At 42.9% G+C, this 18446-nt stretch overlaps 1 protein-coding gene across 1 annotated transcript in view; it reads left to right on the top strand.

Annotated features, from left to right (window-relative positions):
- The window catches only part of CEMIP2 (cell migration inducing hyaluronidase 2), an 80560-nt gene that overhangs the window by 46813 nt on the left and 15301 nt on the right, over positions 1-18446 (top strand). The window contains exons 13-18 of the mRNA XM_080820079.1: positions 3101-3232; positions 4551-4586; positions 5405-5560; positions 7933-8110; positions 10771-10986; positions 14399-14607. Coding sequence (XP_080676205.1) covers positions 3101-3232; positions 4551-4586; positions 5405-5560; positions 7933-8110; positions 10771-10986; positions 14399-14607 — 927 coding nt within the window. The remainder of the gene's footprint in view (positions 1-3100; positions 3233-4550; positions 4587-5404; positions 5561-7932; positions 8111-10770; positions 10987-14398; positions 14608-18446) is intronic.

Raw genomic sequence — 18446 nt, 5'->3', positions numbered from 1 at the left:
AAGCATGAAAACCAACTAGTCTTTAAAGCCAAGGGCAATTAAGGGAGGTTGGAAAGCATGCTGAAAGCTCATGGGTGACGAAGATGAAAAATTGGGAACGTTAACTATCATCTCCACCTCAAGTGGGAAAGAGGTTGAAAGTAAAGAGCGTCCAAGCAAGTGGTCAACGATTGATTTCTGTGGATAGGAATTTGAGAAAGGACAAGATGGCGGCAGCAGTGTTGCTTTCCGATACTTTTTTTTTTTGGCCTGATTTTAGAATGTTGTATAGTTTTCTTTCCAGAACTCTTCCATCTGCTTGATATTATGCAAAGACTGTGAAGCTGGTGCCAGCAAGCACAAGGCTGGAGAGTAGGCGATAGCCTAGAGTCAGACTTTTCAGTCCTGAGGTCAGAGCTATTTAGTGTTAAGAGGTATATACATGGTCCGAGGGTGGATACAGCGCTTGCCAGACGGGTTTCCTGGGTTCCATTGTCTATAGTCCTTTCACCATGTCGCAGCAAATGACCAGTTTTTAAGAGAAAGTGAAATCTAGTTGTATCACTTCCTTGCTTCTCGGCTTCTGAAGACGTTCCATCACGTCCTTCTGTCTGTCTGTCTTTCTGTTTATCCACCTACTTTATTGAGATATTCTTAGCATGTAACTGAGCCTACTTAATGTATACAAGTCAGGGAGTTTGGGGATAGGTGTCCACCCATGAAACCATCACCACCGTCAGGGTCATAGACCTAGCCATCACCTCCCAAAGTCTTCTCTGACCTCCTTTATGATTTTAAAAATTTAAGAATATTTTTTATGGATATGTAATATGAGAATTTACCCTAAAATCTTACTCTCTTAGCAAATGTTAGGTGCACAATAGAGGATTATTAGCTGTGGGCACGATGCTGTATGGTAGATCCTTAGAATTTATTTATTTTGCACAGGGGCACCTGACTGGCTCAGTTGGTTAAGTGTCTGACTTGATTTCGGCTCAGGTCACAATCTCAGGGTCATGAGATCAAGCCTCGTGTGGGGCTCTTGCTGAGCGAGGAGACTGCTTGAGATTCTCTCTCTCCCTCTCCCTCTGCCCCTCTCAGTCTTGGCACATGCACATGTGCTCACTCTCAAAAAAAATTAGAATTTATCTTGCATAACTAAAACTTGGTGCCCTTTGGCCATCATCTGCCTGTATCCTGCTCCCCCCTGCCCTCACAGCCATTATTCTCTGGTCTGCTTTTCCCACTGCATTTAGAATAAAGAACCATATCCTTGCTGGGCACATGCTTAGCTCTCTATCCTCTACCCCATGCTTTTTGTTTTTCTTTTCTTTTTTTTTTTTTTTTTAAGATTTTATTTATTTATTAGAGAGAGAGAGAGAGAGCACAAGCAGGGGGAGCAGCAGGCAGAGGGAGAAGGGCGCTCCCTTCGGGGCTCCATCCCAGGTTCCCCCGGGATCATGACCTGAGCCGAAGGTAGACGCTTAAGTGACTGAGCCACCCAGGCGCCCCTGCTCCTTGGTGTTAACTCTCCAGCCAACTTTCTTGTTCTCTGAATGTGCCAAGCTCAGCCATGCCTAAGAACCTTTGGCTTCTTCTCCCATCACAGCACCTACTGTGTGCCAGCAACCAAGGTAGTGGCATATCAGCAAATGGTATTTGCTGACTGCATGTTTAAAAATCTCAAACTGGGACACCTGGGTGGCTCAGTCGTTGAGCATCTGCCTTTAGCTCAGGTCATGATCCCAGGGTCCTGGGATTGAGCCCCACATCCGGCTCCCTGCTTGGTGGGAAACAAGCTTCTCCCTCTCCCACTCCCCCTGCTTGTGTTCCCTCTCTTGTTGTCTCTATAATATCTTTTTAAAAAAAATCTTGAACTGCTGAATTGGTTTTTGAAAAGCTATCTAGTTGTCCCCCCAACCACCCTGTCCCCAAGCTTTGTAAGATGAAGGTAGAAGTGATCTTTAAAAAAAAATAGGTGACCTTATGGAATTATTTATTCAATTTGTTATAAGGGACAGTTTTTTTTTTAAAGATTTTATTTATTTATTTGACAGAGATCACAAGTAGGCAGAGAGACAAGCAGAGAGAGAGAGAGAGAGAGAGAGAGAGAGAGGAGGAAGCAGGCTCCCTGCTGAGCAGAGAGCCCGATATGGGGCTTGATCCCAGGACTCTGGGATCATGACCTGAGCCGAAGGCAGAGGCTTTCACCCACTGAGCCACCCAGGCGCCCCTAAGGGACAGTTTTTTACACCAATTATTTGACCTTTTTATTAAGGTCTTTGTAAGTGGGGACACCCAGGTGGCTCAGTCAGTTGAGTGTCTGCCTTTGGCTCAGGTCATGATCCCAGGGTTCTGGGATCAAGTTCCACATCGGGCTCCTTGATTAGCGGGGAGCCTGCTTCTCCCTCTGCCTGCTGCTCCCCCTACTTGTGTGCTTGCTCTCTCTCTGATAAATAAATAAAATCCTTAAGGGAAAAAAAAAAGGTCCTTGTAAGGGTTCTGGAAGGGTTCTGGAAGGAAGAGAATAAAAGAGGTAAAATTTGATGAAGTTAATTAAATACAATTAAATTAATTAAATTAATTAAATACAATCTGTCTTAAATTTAGTCGTGTTTAAGGTCTTGAACTAGTTTTATCTCTGGGTCTAAAATATTTTCACCAGCATACAACTCACATAATATTCCAGTTCGCATATATGAATGTTGAAATATCTGATGAATTTATTTAGTATGTTTATATTAGTGTCGTGTAGATTAAGAATTTGTGAAAACATACCAGATTTCCCGGTCTGAGAGTTTGTTTGTTTGGAAATGGTTTTAGTGTTTAGAATGTTCTGCAGTATCCCAGTCTATAATATAAGTTGATTTAAAAAAAATAAGTTATGAAAGTAGTTCTCTGGAATCTTAGGTAAGTAAACAAAATTTTTTTTTCAATATCTGAAATACCAATAATGAGTTTATAAGTTGTGCCTTAAGATTTTGTTTGTTTGTTTTGGTCAAATATAAATCCTGCCTTTTGACACTTAAGCTTACAATTGTAAATAAAAAGCTTACAATTGTAAAAAAGTCCAATGCTTTTTTTAATAACTTCCTTTTTTTTTTTTTTTTTAACCCCCAAGGTTTAGGCCTCATCAGGATGCAGACCCTGAAAAGCCACGTGTTGCTGCTTTAATTGACAGGCTCATTTCTTTTAAAAATAATGACAACGGAGCTTGGGTCAGAGGGGGAGACATTGTCGTTCAGAATTCAGCGTAGGTATTCTCTGCAAAGTCATTGTCTGATAACACTGATGTATGCACGAATTTAATTATTTATTCTCCAATGTATTTATTTTTCAAGTCTATTAAAAAATAGAAAAACCCAGTGTACTGAAAGTACAGTGATACTTTCTGGACTTCTAATATTAGTACTATTATTATTTTTAAGTATGTTTATTTTTAGTAATCTCCACCCTCGATATGGGGCTCGAACTCACAATCCTGAGATCAAGAGTTGCATATTCTTCTGCCTGGGCCAGCCAGGCGCCCCTGGAATCATATTATTGTTCCTAATAGACAGGGTGGGCGCTGAGGAAGTAAGCTCACACTCACAGACTGTGAATGTTTGGAATCGTCTCATTCCGCTGCTTTTATTGGAACTGAACCTGTCTGGTGACATGAGAGTTTTTTGATGAGATTGAACAGAAACTGGGGCTTTAACTTGATAGAACAAACATGGTCTATGTCAGAGAGCTAAATAAAGATTTTGAAACTACCTGGATTTCTTTCCTTTGCTTTTGGAAACTCACAAGTTTCCCTGATGCTCCTTCACTGCCATTCAAAACAGAAGTTGTGAATTCCACCTTAATAAGTCTGTTGACTTATGTCTTAACATGACTCGAGGCAGTAAGCATCTTGCTTTTTTCCCATTTTTATAATTTTAGGAGAAGTCTTGATGTATGTTGAGCTAAGAGTTGGGGTTCGAGAGTCTAGAAAAACACGTTTTTTCTGGCTGGCACTCATGTTAGCTCCTTGGCATTTTACCGTCACCTCTGACTTTCATGGTGCAAAAAAATTAATTTTGCATGAAGTCTGTAGAAGTAGCTTAGGTATTAGTGTTGAAAAATTTGAAGAGGATGCTATGATCTAATTGTTTAAAAAATAATGATGAAAATAACAGTGACAACTCACACTTACAGACTGCTTACCCTGTGCCAGGCGCTGTTCTAAAGGGATAGAATTAATTAGGATGTTTAATGCCCTCATCAACTCTGATGAGCAGGGTTGTGTTATTGCTTCAACTTGTAGGTGAGCAAACTGAGGGAGAGTTGGGTCAAGTCATTTGCCCAAGGTCATGCAAGGTCACGCAGGTTCCTGTAGCCAGTAATTGGCAAAGGTAGGATTTGAACCGGGTACCTTCTCTGTGGAGTCTGTGCGTTTAGCTGCTGGGAAGCGAGATGCTTTCTGTTGGTCTTGGAGAGTAAACATTATTGGAAGCTTCTGGAGTTCCTAAAACTTGAATACTGAGAGAAATGATCTCTTGTTACATGAGATGGTAAATTAAATGTTCTTTTATTCTCTTCTCTTACAGATTTGCAGATAATGGAATAGGGCTGACCTTTGCCAGGTTTGTAATCACTTTGGAAATACTTCCTAGATTATTTTAAAGCTATAAGGTACAATAGCGTGGGTATTTGTTTTTGTTTTTACTTGATGGGACATAGGAGTGTTCTATCATTGTATTAGCATTAAAGAAAAAAACAACAACAAAACAACACCCACTTCCTGATACCACTAGAGGGCCAAAAATACATTTTTCTTAATTAATAGAATTTGTACCAAAGTTGGAGGTTAATATAGCTGGAATTCCGTAGAAAGGTAGGCCCGTCATATTTTTTTGTTTGGAAGAAAACACTTGAGGGGCGCCTGGGTGGCTCAGTCAGTTAAGCATCTGCCTTTGGCTCAGGTCATGATCCCAGGGTCCTAGGATCGAGTCCCACGTCAGGGCTCTCTACTCAGCAGGGAGCCTGCCTCTCCCTCTCCCTCTGCCTGCCATTCCCCCTTTTTGTGTTCTCTCTTTGTCAAATAAATAAATGAAATCTTTTTAAAAAAACAACAAGGAGAAGAAAACACTTGAGAAGAAGGGAATAACAGTTGGGAACATATTAAATAACTTCTTTCTTAGAAGCCGGTCTAACTTTGCAGTGATCTCTAAGACCTGAACTTTTTATGGGACAGTTACTTTGGCTGCTGTCGTGAACAGACTCCCCATTGAGCAGGGAGCCTGACACAGGGACTTGATCCCAGAACCCTGGGGTCATTGTCTGAGCTGAAGGCAGACGACGCCTAACCGACTGAGCCACCCAGGCATCCCCAGCTGTTTATCTGAGAGTCAATTTAAATCTCCTGGAAAGGGGAGGGTAATGTTTATGCTCATTTTCACAGCGATGGAAGCTTCCCAAGTGATGAAGGCTCCAGCCAGGAGGTATCCGAGTCTCTCTTTGTTGGGGAGAGCAGGAATTACGGCTTCCAGGGGGGTCAGAACAAGTATGTGGGCATTGGAGGGATAGACCAGAAGCCCCGGACCCTGCCTCGGAACAGGTAAGCATTGCTTTAGCAGCAGACGGTTATATTTGAACGAGAAATGAAAACCCTTACGGAAGCTTCCGTAGTAATCCTGGGTGGATTGGTTCCCACCGTGCCGCCCTTCCCACCTTACCTAATGACCACTACTATTATTTTTGGTATTATTGCTATTACAGTTGTGTATAGTATCTTCTGGAATTCTGGAGCATTAACGATCGAACGCTTTATAGATTTCGTTATCAATTGTTTAAACGAAGGAAGCTATCTCATTTTTCATTCCTTGCATGAGGCCTGATAAAAGCTGCTGATTTTTTTGTTTTCTTCTTTCTTGAGCCACAGAAAGTTGGCCAAACTGTAAACTATGACATGAGGTCACTTTTGCCTCAATCTGTGAGGTTGGTTTGCAGAAATAGCCACTGGCAAAAGGAAATAACCTATTGCAAAGAGTCCTAGAAAATAAGAGTGGGCAGTTGCCAAAGCTGACTCAAGCCCTGACCACGGCCCATATAATTACCAGTGTTTCAGCTGCATGGAGGAGACTCTTGGCATGTTTTCTGTCAAAATAATCAGAGTCATTAAAATAGTACTTAACCCAGAATGATTCTTTGGAGCTTTTAGGGAGCTACTAACGAATTAATCCATACCTTGGTTCTGAGACACGGTTTGGAATCGTCCTTGTTTTCCTCGTGAGGAAAATAGATAAAGAAAAACTCATGTTCTAAAGGTCTCACATTAGAGCTACTGCCAGAAGTTATCAAGCAGCAGTCCCCTTAAAGTTGTGCACCATAGGTGGTCATTGGGCTGGGACAGGTCAGGGGGATGGGTCCAACGGGCTGCTGGCTTTGAGGGCCAAATGGACTTTACTAGCTTCTGGCAAAGAGCGAGCTTGCTTCCACTCCCCCTGTGCTGGTCATTGGGAAATCTTGAATGCCATTATAAGCTTCGCTCTGTCTAGCACTCCTGTTGGCCAGACTGTGTGGAAGCTACTGGGAAAGAAACTTCATGGATATTTAATAGCTAACATTTATTAAATGCTGACGATGTGTCAGGCCCCATTCTAAATACTCTATTCTCCGCTTAATCCTTGCAAAGCCCAGTGAGGTAGGTCATGTCGTTATCCTGCTTTATAAATGAGGAGCTTACTGAACGTGGCTGGGGTGGCATTCGGATCCTGTGAGTCGGCCTTCAGCGCAGTCCGTGCCTGTCGGAGTGTTCTAAGCTGTAGCTGCCTCTTCTGACGTGTCTCCAAGAATGGCTATTGGCGTTTGGTGGCCGTATGATGGCGGCCAGCTCCGTCCTTTTTTATTTTACGAAGCCTCCGGTTTCTTCTTTTTCTTGTCTCTCTCTCTCTGTTTTTAACTGAAGTATAGTCGACTTAAAGTATTACGTTTCAGGTGTGCAAAATACTGACTCGACAATCATATGTATGTTATGTGGCCTCCAGTTTTATTTCAAAATGCTCACTGCTTCCTTGCGAAGGAGGCTTTTCCAAAACAAAGACTCCTCCTAGGTCCCTGGATCCAGCCTTTGTTTTATTGTGTCTTGACAACTTTTTCTATGTGAGAGAACCATTCGGGGATCTCTCCTCAGAAATGCATCGAGATGCATAGATTTTTTTTAACCAGGCGATTTCATTTCCTTGCTAGCATGTAGGCTTTTGCTGTAAAAACGCTGCCAAGTTGTAAACTAAAGTTGCTGCAGAAATCCTCGGCAGTGCCATTAAAGAATTTTAACAGAGTAGACACCTAAGGGATCCAGAATATTATGGGTTTTGTACCTTAATTATGATTAATGATATATGATTAGTAGGTTAAGGGGCTTGTGTTTGAACAGAAGGGAGGAAAATGAATAAACCGAATTTCTCACTCCAGCCAGCCCCTCTGACATAGTAAGCCTTGAGAATTTACACTTTTATACTTTCAAGCCTATCATTTCATTTTATTACTATCATTTAGTGGCTTGAAAGGAGGTTCTCTCTGTGAAAGCTACAGATTTGTCTTTTGTTCTCTTGCCAGAGATTTTGGAACCAAAGCGAAAGTATATGAGTTCCCAAATAAAAGGTCTTAACTGGGTTGATTCAAGCGGGAAATGTCACATCTTCAGAGAGGCCTCCATTCTGTCCCAAACAGCACATCTCTCACCCCAATGTGTCGTAGTACTGTGTGTCACTGCCCCCACAACACTTACTATCTGAAATTACCTTTTGTTTCTCTCTGCCTCTCCCACTGCAGTATGTGTTTCATTCGCGCAGGGATCTTCTCTCTTGGTTCCACTGGATCCTAGAATTGTACTTAGTGTGTCCGGGAGATTCAACAGTGTTTATAAAACAAACATGTGAGTGAAGGGAGGGGCCTATGTGCATTAAACAAAATCTTATGTTTCAACAGGACGTTCCCCATCAGAGGTTTTCAGATTTATGATGGGCCCATTCATCTAACCAGGTGTACCTTCAAAAAATACGTGCCCACTCCAGATAGGTACACCAGCGCTATTGGCTTCCTTATGAAGAATCCCTGGCAGATAACCCCCAGGAATAACATCTCCCTCGTGAAGTTTGGTCCACATGTAAGTATGTCCTTACGGTACCTGTGCGGTGACCATGGCGGGAGGGTGGGGGATAGATCATTCCCAAAGACAAAAACACCAAATATTCGTGATGAGTCTTTACAACTGGGAGGAGAAGTAGATGCAAGAGAGACTCCTAATTCCATGCACACTGTTCCTTCGGGTTCAGAGTGAGAACAGAAGTCCCGTGTGACCTGAGGTATTTTTGACCTTCACGTGATATCTTGGAAGGGACCGTGGCTTAAAGTGATGACACGGCGTAGGGATGGGAGAGTGTCAGAGGAGCAGCAGGATATAGGATTTGGGGAAGTTCACTGTGATCATCCATGAGGAGAACTGAGTTGTGCCTGGTATTTTACTTGTCTGGGGCTTGTTCTTCTGGAGAACCAGAGGATAAAGGGATGGGAAAGAAGAGGAGAACTGGGATGGTATAAGACAGATACAGGTACAAACTGTTGGGAAATTTTTATGAAGACTACAAAGAAGACTGAGAAATAATTGTTTACAGTACAGTAGCCCACAAAAGTTGTTTTCTTAGTACTTTCATCCGTGCCCTCTGGAGCCTGATACACAGGACAGTCTGATTCTATACCTTGCCCTCCGCCATCTTGGCTGTTCCAAGATGACTGTGGGACTGGGGGGATGAGAGTCTCTCCTCACTCACCGTTCCCACAAATGGCTGCAACTGGAGAGTGGCTCATATTTCTCTCATTTTTGTCCACAGGCAGACTCTGCAGTTGCCTAGCTTAAAATAGAATATGGGAGGGGCGCCTGGGTGGCTCAGTGGGTTAAGCCTCTGCATTCGGCTCAGGTCCTGATCTCAGGGTCCTGGGATCGAGCCTCACATCAGGCTCTCTGCTCAGTGGGGAGCCTGCTTCCTCCTCTCTCTTTCTGCCTGCCTCTCTGCCTACTTGTGATCTCTGTCAAATAAATAAATAAAATCTTTGGGGGAAAAAAAAAAAGAACATGGGATAGTTTGACCAGAGTGTGTATCCAGTTTTCCAGAATGGCTGACACATGAAGCAGGAGCCCAGGTGCACATTGGGATGCCAGCTTCGTTGGCTGGTTCTCTCTTAGGCCCTATGACTCCAGGGGAAGAGGGAAGGCTACACTAGCAGATCACTTCCCGCATAAATAAGTAGGGCAGTCCTTGGAACAGCTAGGGAGGAGGTGGGGTGTTCACTACTGCCCATACAGACCTTTCCATACACGGAGTTCTAGTGACCCCTGACACACTCGTTCTGAAAAATAGCTCACTGGGTGTTACATTGGCTGTGGAATTCCCGAGTTCTTACATCCGTGCTCTTGAAGGTAGTGGTCATCAGCCTGGGGGTCTGACGGTGCTGGTGCCCTGGGAACAGTTTGCCGAGGTGCCCTGGGAACGGTATGCCAGTTTTATTCTCCCTGAAGAGGTGGGAAGTGTGCCCTAAACTTCTCCTAGATTTAACCACAGAAGGTACAAGGGAAATGGGGAAAAAAAGGCCTACAAGTAAGAATTTAGAGCCACCTGTCCCAAACATCACTGATTTTTCGTTGAGTTGCCTATTATTTAGATGTTTGGTTGATTTTACAACATCTGAGGGTAATGAGTGCATAAAAGCATTTGAGAGGTGTATCTGTGAGGCTTGCGTAGTGGGAGTAATTTACCACTAATAAGAAGTAGCTAAAGACTATAAAACATGTCACCTGCAGCCTGCTTTGCAGCTGTGTACTGTGTGTTTAATAAAAGCCTTAAATTAACTCTACCTGACATGAAAATGACTGAGCTGGGTTTGGTCGATGTTGGGGAGAACGTCACATATGCTTTACAGCAGATTCTAGTGCGCTCAACGGTCACCCAGCACACCAAGGCAATGCCGGGACGGGGTTTCAGTCTGCACTATACTTGTTTTTGGGTGGTGGGAGTGGGGGAGGGGGGAGTCAACTGAACTAGCAACTAAAACATTTGGAGGGAAATAAAATGATGAGCTAGCTCAGAAGATGGAATTTATAATAGATTTTTATTTAATTGAGGTATAATTAGCAGGCAGGGAAATGCACACACCTTAAGTGTGAAGTTTATAATTCTTTTTTTAAAAATATTTTTATTTATTTATTTGATAGAGATTACAGGTAGTCAGAGAGGCAGGCAGGGAGAGAGAGGAGGAAGCAGGCTCCCTGCTGAGCAGAGAGCCCGATGTGGGGCTCGATCCCAGGACTCTGGGATCATGACCTGAGCCGAAGGCAGAGGCTTTAACCTACTGAGCCATCCAGGCGCCCCGAAGTTTATAATTCTTAACAAATATGCGTGACTGCGTATTTCCTCCTTCCCGCAACTGTTCTGATTCTCTTACCAAGGTTAGTTTTTTCTGGAGAGCAGGTAATTCTTTTTAAATGGAAAAAAAGGAAAACACCAAATATGTTTTCAACATTTGCTACCTGACCTCCACAAGGCTCTGTGACTTTTTTTTTTTTTTTTTTTTTTTTTGCCCAACCATGTCGTAATTAACTGAACACTTTGATTGATTGGGTGCCATCATCGACAACCGTGAACTGGGACTGGCGGCTGCTCTAACCTTGAAGCAGTTGAAGTGGATATGCCATTGGGTGCTCGCAGGGGACGCCGGCCAGGACGGTAGAAGCCTTCCCATTGTGATGTCCTGGTTTTTCACTGCCGGCAGGTCTCTCTGAACGTCTTCTTTGGAAAGCCTGGCCCCTGGTTTGAAGACTGTGAGCTGGATGGCGACAAGAACTCCATATTCCACGACATTGATGGCTCCGTGACAGGCTACAAGGATGCTTATGTGGGAAGAATTGACAACTACCTGATCCGCCACCCAAGCTGTGCGAACATTACCAAATGGAACGCGGTGGTCTGCAGCGGGGACTACGCCCAGGTGAGCCGTTGTGCGCTGTGACGCCCGAACTCTGACCCAGCTGCTGACAGCATCTCTTCTGGGAGGAGGGCTCTCCTGCTCTGTAGTGTCATTGATCCTTTCCAAAGCATGATTTTTCTTTAGGAAAAAAGAAAAAAAAAATTCATAAGGGATCGGGGACTCATACAATTTTATTTCAAGTTCTCCTCCTCCAGAGCAATTCAACAAGTGGAAATGTGGGTCCAAGCGCGGTAGGATGATTTGCCCTTGGTTAAATATGCTTGGGATACAGTTGGGGTGAGAACCCGTACTTCCTCAGTCTTAGGCCAGGTTTTCTTGCCGTGCTGCCGCTGTGCTCACTGAAAGGGAGATTTATTCTTTGCTTTGAGGGTCATTATCTCTGCTAAATTAGAGAATTAGGCAGGGGGATAAAGATTGGAGGAAGTTTCCTGGCTTAATTTTAAAGGAGTATTAGCTTCTTTGTTGTGGGATTTCTTATCCCCATAAGGAAAAAAAAAAAACATGTTATTCTTGCCTAAGTTCTGGGAAAAACAAGGAAAGAAATGGAGAATTAACCATAATAGAGAAGAAAAGAATGTCGTTTGAAATGTAGTTTCTTTTTTCCTTTCATCTTACTCTTAATCGGAATTGCCTGCTAAAACGAAGTTAAACCTCGGATGCTGTAGAAATTCTAGAATTAAAATAAAACAAAACCAAAAAGCTTTTAGCTCTTTTCTGTAGCTACAGTTTAGTTGAATTTCATGGGTGTGTGTCTGTCTGAGAGTGGTATGTGCTCACCAGTGAAATAGAAAATTATTATAAATGTGCCCATCAACCCTGTGGATTTCAAATGTATTGGAGAATGTGAATCTAATCCTCCTGTCTTACAAGGCAGAGTAGTAATTCAATTTTTATTGGAGGACGAAGAAAGAAGTCATCTAATGCTTCCTAGGAGGTTCTAGGAATGGTAGGACCACAAGTCAGAAATTTTCTCCTAAGAATTTGAGATTTGGGCTGGAAGCCCAGATCTGCAGCCATTTGCTATTACTTAGATAATGTTTAGACTGTGTGTTTTTCCGTAAAAGGTAGAAACAAAATAAGACGGTATGTTTTTAGGCAAAAGGTAGAAGTACCTGGATCTCAAGATGGAATAATAATTGTTTGGCTCTTTGTGAATATATTTTAGCTCTTTGCTAACTCAAGGGTTAAAGGGGCTCGGAAGAAAGGTGAAAACATAAGGCGAATTTAAGTTACAGGGGCGCCTGGGTGACTCAGTCGGTTGAGTGTCCCAGGGTCCTGGGATCGAGTCCCACATTGGACTTCCTGCTCAGCGGGGAGTCTGCTTCTCCCTCTGCCTCTGCCGCTCCCCTTGTTTGTGCTCTCTCCCTCCCTCTCTCTCTCAAATAAGTAAATAAAATCTTAAAAAAAAAAGTCACATGTGTCACTTCCTGTCCTTCCTGGATTTGGAAGAAGGCAGGAGATTGATTTCGATATGTCTGTTACATATATCCTGTTATATATAATCTGTTTTTTATGTTATAACCTAGTTTGAAAATTATGTTGTTATTTTAACTTATATTTAAAATGATATATTCTATATTTATATAATCTATATAATAAGTATAGGTTAAATATAAACATACTTTTTAAAATAAGTATGTTTGTGTAGTAACTATAATATAATATATAGTACATAAACAACAAATATATACTAAATAAATATAAATATTTTTATAATAAATTTTTATACTTTTTTTTTAAAGATTTTATTTATTTATTTGACAGACAGAGATCACAAGTAGGCAGAGAGGCAGCCAGAGAGAGAGGAAGGGAAGCAGGCTCCCTACTGAGCAGAGAGCCTGATGCGGGGCTGGATCCCAGGACCCTGGGATCACGACCTGAGCCGAAGGCAGAGGCTTTAACCCACTGAGCCACCCAGGCGCCCCTAAATTTTTATACTGTTTATTTTAATAATATATTATGATTTTTATAAACATCCTATTATAATTTTTACAATAAATACTAAATAAATATAAAATACTAAGTAAATATATACTAAATAAACATATATAAATGAAGATCATTGGTAGTCTCAAATGGTATGTTTCCTCTCGTTATTTTAAATCTTCAAGGGATGTCGTAAAGAAGAGTGTTACTATACTGAAATAGTCAGACATGACTGAGATTTGGGAGCGTTTCTGGCTCACAGGTTGTATGCATGAGGAATCAATATGGACAAAACCATAGAATTGACAGGGAGAAAAATAGAGAACTATAGTGGATTAAATGCCGTTTTCAGCAAGCGTTTTAATCCTCCTGGAGACTTCCGTTATGGGATAGTGATTTGTTTTAGGAAATCGTTCTGAGGTGTGTTCTTTGGAGGATGCATTTGGAGAAGGTTTCATTTTGGCACAGCGAGGGGCACAGCCACTGGAATGAATTCAGGATTTTTAAATTTGTCTGTTGAATGTATTTTTTTCCAGTTTTTGCAAAGTGCTTTATAGCTTTTATTTTATTTATTTATTTTTGAATGGGTGAAAAATGACTTTTTGGACTGATGTAGGTCATGGAAAATTGAAAGCCAAAGCTCTAAGATATTTCATTTTCCATCTCTTGTTTTAGAGGAAAGGCTTTCAGATTGACTGGTGGGTATCAGTTTTCACATTAATTTACAGATTCTTTGTATGTGTGTTCTTCAGACTGAAGTATTTCTTTGACAAGCTGTATAAGCCACAAAGGTTTTATATTCTGATGAATAAGCTGGCCTGTGGCGGTGGAACGGATGATGAAGGTCTTGGCTAGCGGAATGCTTGGTCTGTTTTTACCATTGCCGCTTAAGTCGGCTTCGTTTTAAGTATAACTTAGGATAAAGTTGGCTACTATTCACTGAGTCTGGCTCAGGTCACAGAACCTCTGTTCTGGAAGGAGAGACTCTGAACTTTGTGCTGGAAAGTGTTTGTTTAGGTTATCTGAGCTTTCGTTCTCCGCTCTTTAATTCTTTTTGAAAAAAAAATTCATTAAGTTTTAATTTTTTTTGCAAGATTTTTATTTATTTGAAAGAGAGAGAGCACGAGTTGGGGGGGAGGGTGAGAGGGAGAGGGAGAAGCAGACTCCCCACTGAGCAGGGAGCCGTACATGGGACTGGATCCCAGGACCCCGAGATGGTGACCCGAGCCACCCAAGCGCCCCTTAAGTTTTTAATTTTAATTCCAGTTTAGTTAACATAGAGTGTTCAGTTAGTCTTAGATGTATGAGGTAGTGATTCAGCAATTCTACAGGTGGCTCAGTGCTCATCACGGTTCAGTGTGCTCCTGAATCCCCAGTCCCTATTTCACCCAGCCCCCCCTGCCCCCCACCTCCCCTCCGGGGACTACCAGCATGTTCTCTGTGGCTAAGACTCTTCTCCCCTTTAATTCTTGATTGCTTTCTGAAGGTTTATGTGCAGACGTGGAGCACTCAGAATCTGACCATGACCATCACTCGAGATGAGTACCCCTCCTACCCTATGGTGCTCCGGGGCATTAACCAGAAGGCTGCCTTTCCTCAGTACCAGCCGGTGATCATGCTGGAGAAGGGCTACACCATCCACTGGAACGGACCGGCACCGAGGACTGCTTTTCTCTACCTCATAAACTTCAACAAGTACGTCTCCATTACTATTACTTCCCATAGCGGAGCAAGGCGTCATTTCGTGGGGACAAACCAGACCGTATTGCTTTCGGAGCAGGGCATGAATGCCCATTTTCATGTACTTCGTTCTTAGGTGGAGGCTGTATATGTCTTGTTGACATAATTAAGCAGTTTCACAGATTGACAGGACCCCATCATGTTAAAAACATTTCTCTTTTGTCTGTGGTTGAGCTACTGTGCGCAGCCTCACAAGAGGTTTCACTACAGTCTGCCGAACGCTTTAATTCCCCGTCGCTGGGAGGGGACGAAGTTGTGTTGGGCGTACCAGCTGAGCTCTTGGTTATCTAGAAAGTGCAAAGATGTTTGAGGCCCACTTTAGACCTGACAGAAGAGAGCGGCGTGATTGACAACTAACATCAGCTGCAGGCGAGAGGGGACAGAGCCGGGACGTGAATCCAAGGCACCTACCCCCACTTGCCAGAAGGCATCTTTCTGTCCCTTCTGGATCTCAGTTCTCTGTCCTAATAACGTTACTTTCAATCAAAGGCTCTGTTTTTCCATCAGTGTATTCAAGCGTTCTCTGTGTGCCTGATGACCTAAAGGTGAGCGAGAAAAGTTCTTGCCTTTCAGGAGCTCCTGTTGTCCAGGTAGAAAAAATTTTAAGTGCATTGACAACCCAGTGCTATTTTTAGTGGACACGGGATGGAGCAGGAATGCTGCCTACCGGGGCCGGGCCGGGCTGCACAGAGGAAGTGATACTGAGGGCTCAGTCTTGCTAGAAAAGCAATGCCATTGAGAACAGGCTGGCTCGGCTCAGGGACGGATGGATTCAGTGCTAAGGGAGCATGGGGTGTGTCAGGGCAAGTGACAGATGACCCTGGCAAGGAGGAATGGGACTATTTTGAAAGACAAAGGTAACCAGTCTAGTTGCGTGTGTTGGTGACCTCGGGGGATTCCATGAGACTACTCGGATAGGTGTTGGAAAAATTGAAATGGCCTCTCTTAAAACACCCACTTGAAAAAAAAAAAAAGAAAGAAAAAACAAAACAAAAAAACGCCCACTTGAAATGAACAGAGGTGGCCTTTAACATGTAGGAATTCAGCTCTACGTAGGTCACTTCCAAGGGTCTGTGACATATCAGCGATGTCCTTCTGAGACGTTAGGGCCCCAGCACCTGCTCTCAAGCGGACCATGACTGTTTTCCCCTAACACTTGCTGCTGCTTCTCTATGCCTTTGCTGGAGAACCGCACCCCTGCCTACGGAGTCAGCCCCGGGCAAAAACCCCAGGACTCATCATTGCTTCTTTTCCTTCGTCCCATCCTGTCAGCGACCAGAGCCTGTCGGTCGCATCTCCTTAGCGCTGTGCGAGTCTGTCCACTTCCTTCCACCCACACTGCTTGCGGCTGAGTTCAGACCATTTTCGTCTCTCACCTGGATCCTACGTGACCTCCCCGCCTCCAGTCCTTAGTTCACACTGTGTCCAGGGTGAGGTTTCTAAAAGCCAATCCTGTGTGGCCAGTCTCAGGAGTGAGCTGCGGAGAAGGCAGTGAAAGAAACAGCGATGGTCAGAGGGGACCACGGAGAAAGGTCAGAGTGATTAGTAATGCGAAGACTGGCGTCCAGCAGGGTGTGAGTTTGATGTGAGAGATGACAACCGAAGGATACGCAGGGTTCTGTAAGGATCACGTGTAACTTCTGAACAAGCACTGAGCAAGTAAAGATCTTTTAGAATAAAAATGTTTTAAAGTGAAACGAGGCCGAACCCAGAAGTTTCAAAAATCTGCATGGGCTTTTGAAGTTCAGTCAGACTTTCCTTGCCGAAGTAGCTCAAAGTTTATAAAAATTACATCATGGGCAGAGGCAAGTGGAAAAGATGGACAGTTTTTTGCCCCCAAATTTGATGTGATTATAGAGCAGTCATAGGTCTTGTCATAGTGCCATGTCTACAAACAACACTTTAAAAATGGTAAGAGCTGGGGAGCCTGGGTGGCTCAGTGGGTTAAGCCTCTGCCTTCGGCTCAGGTCATGATCTCAGGGTCCTGGAATCGAGCCCCGCATCGGGCTCTCTGCTCAGCAGGGAGCCTGCTTCCCCCCCACCCCCCACCTGCCTCTCTGCCTACTTGTGATCTCTGTCTGTGAAATAAATAAATAAGTAAAATCTTAAAAAAAAAAAAAAGGTAAGAGCTATGCTTATTCACTAAACAAAATAAGGAAGATAGAGAAAGCTGTAAAGAAAATGGAAATAACCTATAATTCTTCTAATCAGAGTGAGGCGTTATAAATGTATTATTCTCCTCTCTCTCCACCATCTTATTTTTTTTTTTTTTAAGATTTTATTCATTTATTTGACAGAGAGAGATCACAAGTAGGCAGAGAGAGAGGGGGAAGCAAGCTCCCCGCTGAGCAGAGAGCCTGATGTGGGGCTCGATCCCAGGACCCCGGGATCGTGACCTGAGCCGAAGGCAGAGGCTTTAACCCACTGAGCCACCCAGGCGCCCCTCCACCCTTGTGTTTTTGGAGCATATAAATATACCAGAATTTACTTGACTGCTCTCTTTCTCCATGAGCATGTACCTTCTTTTTCTTCTGCCAGCCCCTCGACACACCCTTTATGCTATTATAAATGATTCAGCATAGAGCATCTTTCCTGGTCTACGTTCCTAATTATTCTCTAATGGGATTACTGGTAAAACCTGCATGAATAATTTTAAGGCCTCGTTACATATTTTTTAAAAATTCTTTTGGAAGAGTGGTGGTAATTGTAGAACCCTGTGAATGTACTTAATGCCACTGAACCGTGGAGTTAAAAATGGATAAAAAGATAAATTTTTGGTTATGTATATTTTACCACAACTTACAAAATGCCCTCAAACAGCAAATGATTTAATGGTTTCCAGAAAGTGTTGATTTTATATCTAAAGACAGGATATTACCTAAGGAAAAAAAAAAAAAACAAACCCACAGCAATTTGGTAATATGCATCGGAAGCTTTAAAAGCACATATGCCTTTATATCCAGCAGTTTTACCACTAAGTATTTATCCTCATGCAATCACAAAAGAAAAAAAAATACTTATGAACAAAAAATTCTTTGGAGGGGCCCCTGGCTGGCTCAGAAGGTTGGAGCGTGCAACTCCTGATCTCAGGATTGTGAGTTTTATTTACTTACAAATAAATAAAATTAAAAAATAAATAATAAAAAATAAAATAAAATAAATAAAAATAAAAATAGGGACGCGCCTGGGTGGCTCAGTGGGTTAAAGCCTCTGCCTTCAGCTTGGGTCATGGTCCCAGGGTCCTGGGACTGAGCCCCGCATCGGGCTCTCTGCTCAGCGGGGAGCCTGCTTCCCCCTCTTTCTCTGCCTGCCTCTCTGCCTACTTGTGATCTCTGTCTGTCAAATAAATAAATAAAATCTTTAAAAAAAAAATCTTTGGAAAGATTTTACCAGCGTACACTCCCACTGTCAGGCTATTAGTGTTCCTTCTGTTTTCGCAAACCCCATTCCCAGCCATCTCACTTAATTTTACTCTCCTCTTGCCGTGTTTAAGTACATTTTATCCAGCTTCTGTTCACATTCTTTGAGGTCTTGTTGAGACCGAGACATTGCTGCAAGCCAGACAGTTGTCGTAAGTATATTGATAAGAGAAGTTTGGGGAACATACAGAGGTGGCCGGAATTGCTGGTATGTCGGGGTGTGGAACTTCCATTGTTAGTGGCTCAGTCAATACACAGCAGAAATTTTTGTTTGTTTGTTTGTTTTTTAAAATTTATTTATTTATTTGACAGACAGAGATCACAAGTAGGCAGAGAGGCAGGCAGAGAGGGAAATGGGGAAGCAGGCTCCCCGCT

Source organism: Martes martes (genome assembly GCF_963455335.1).
Source record: "Martes martes genome assembly, chromosome: 12".
Taxonomy (NCBI): domain Eukaryota; kingdom Metazoa; phylum Chordata; class Mammalia; order Carnivora; family Mustelidae; genus Martes; species Martes martes.
This window is presented reverse-complemented; position numbering and strand designations above follow the sequence as displayed.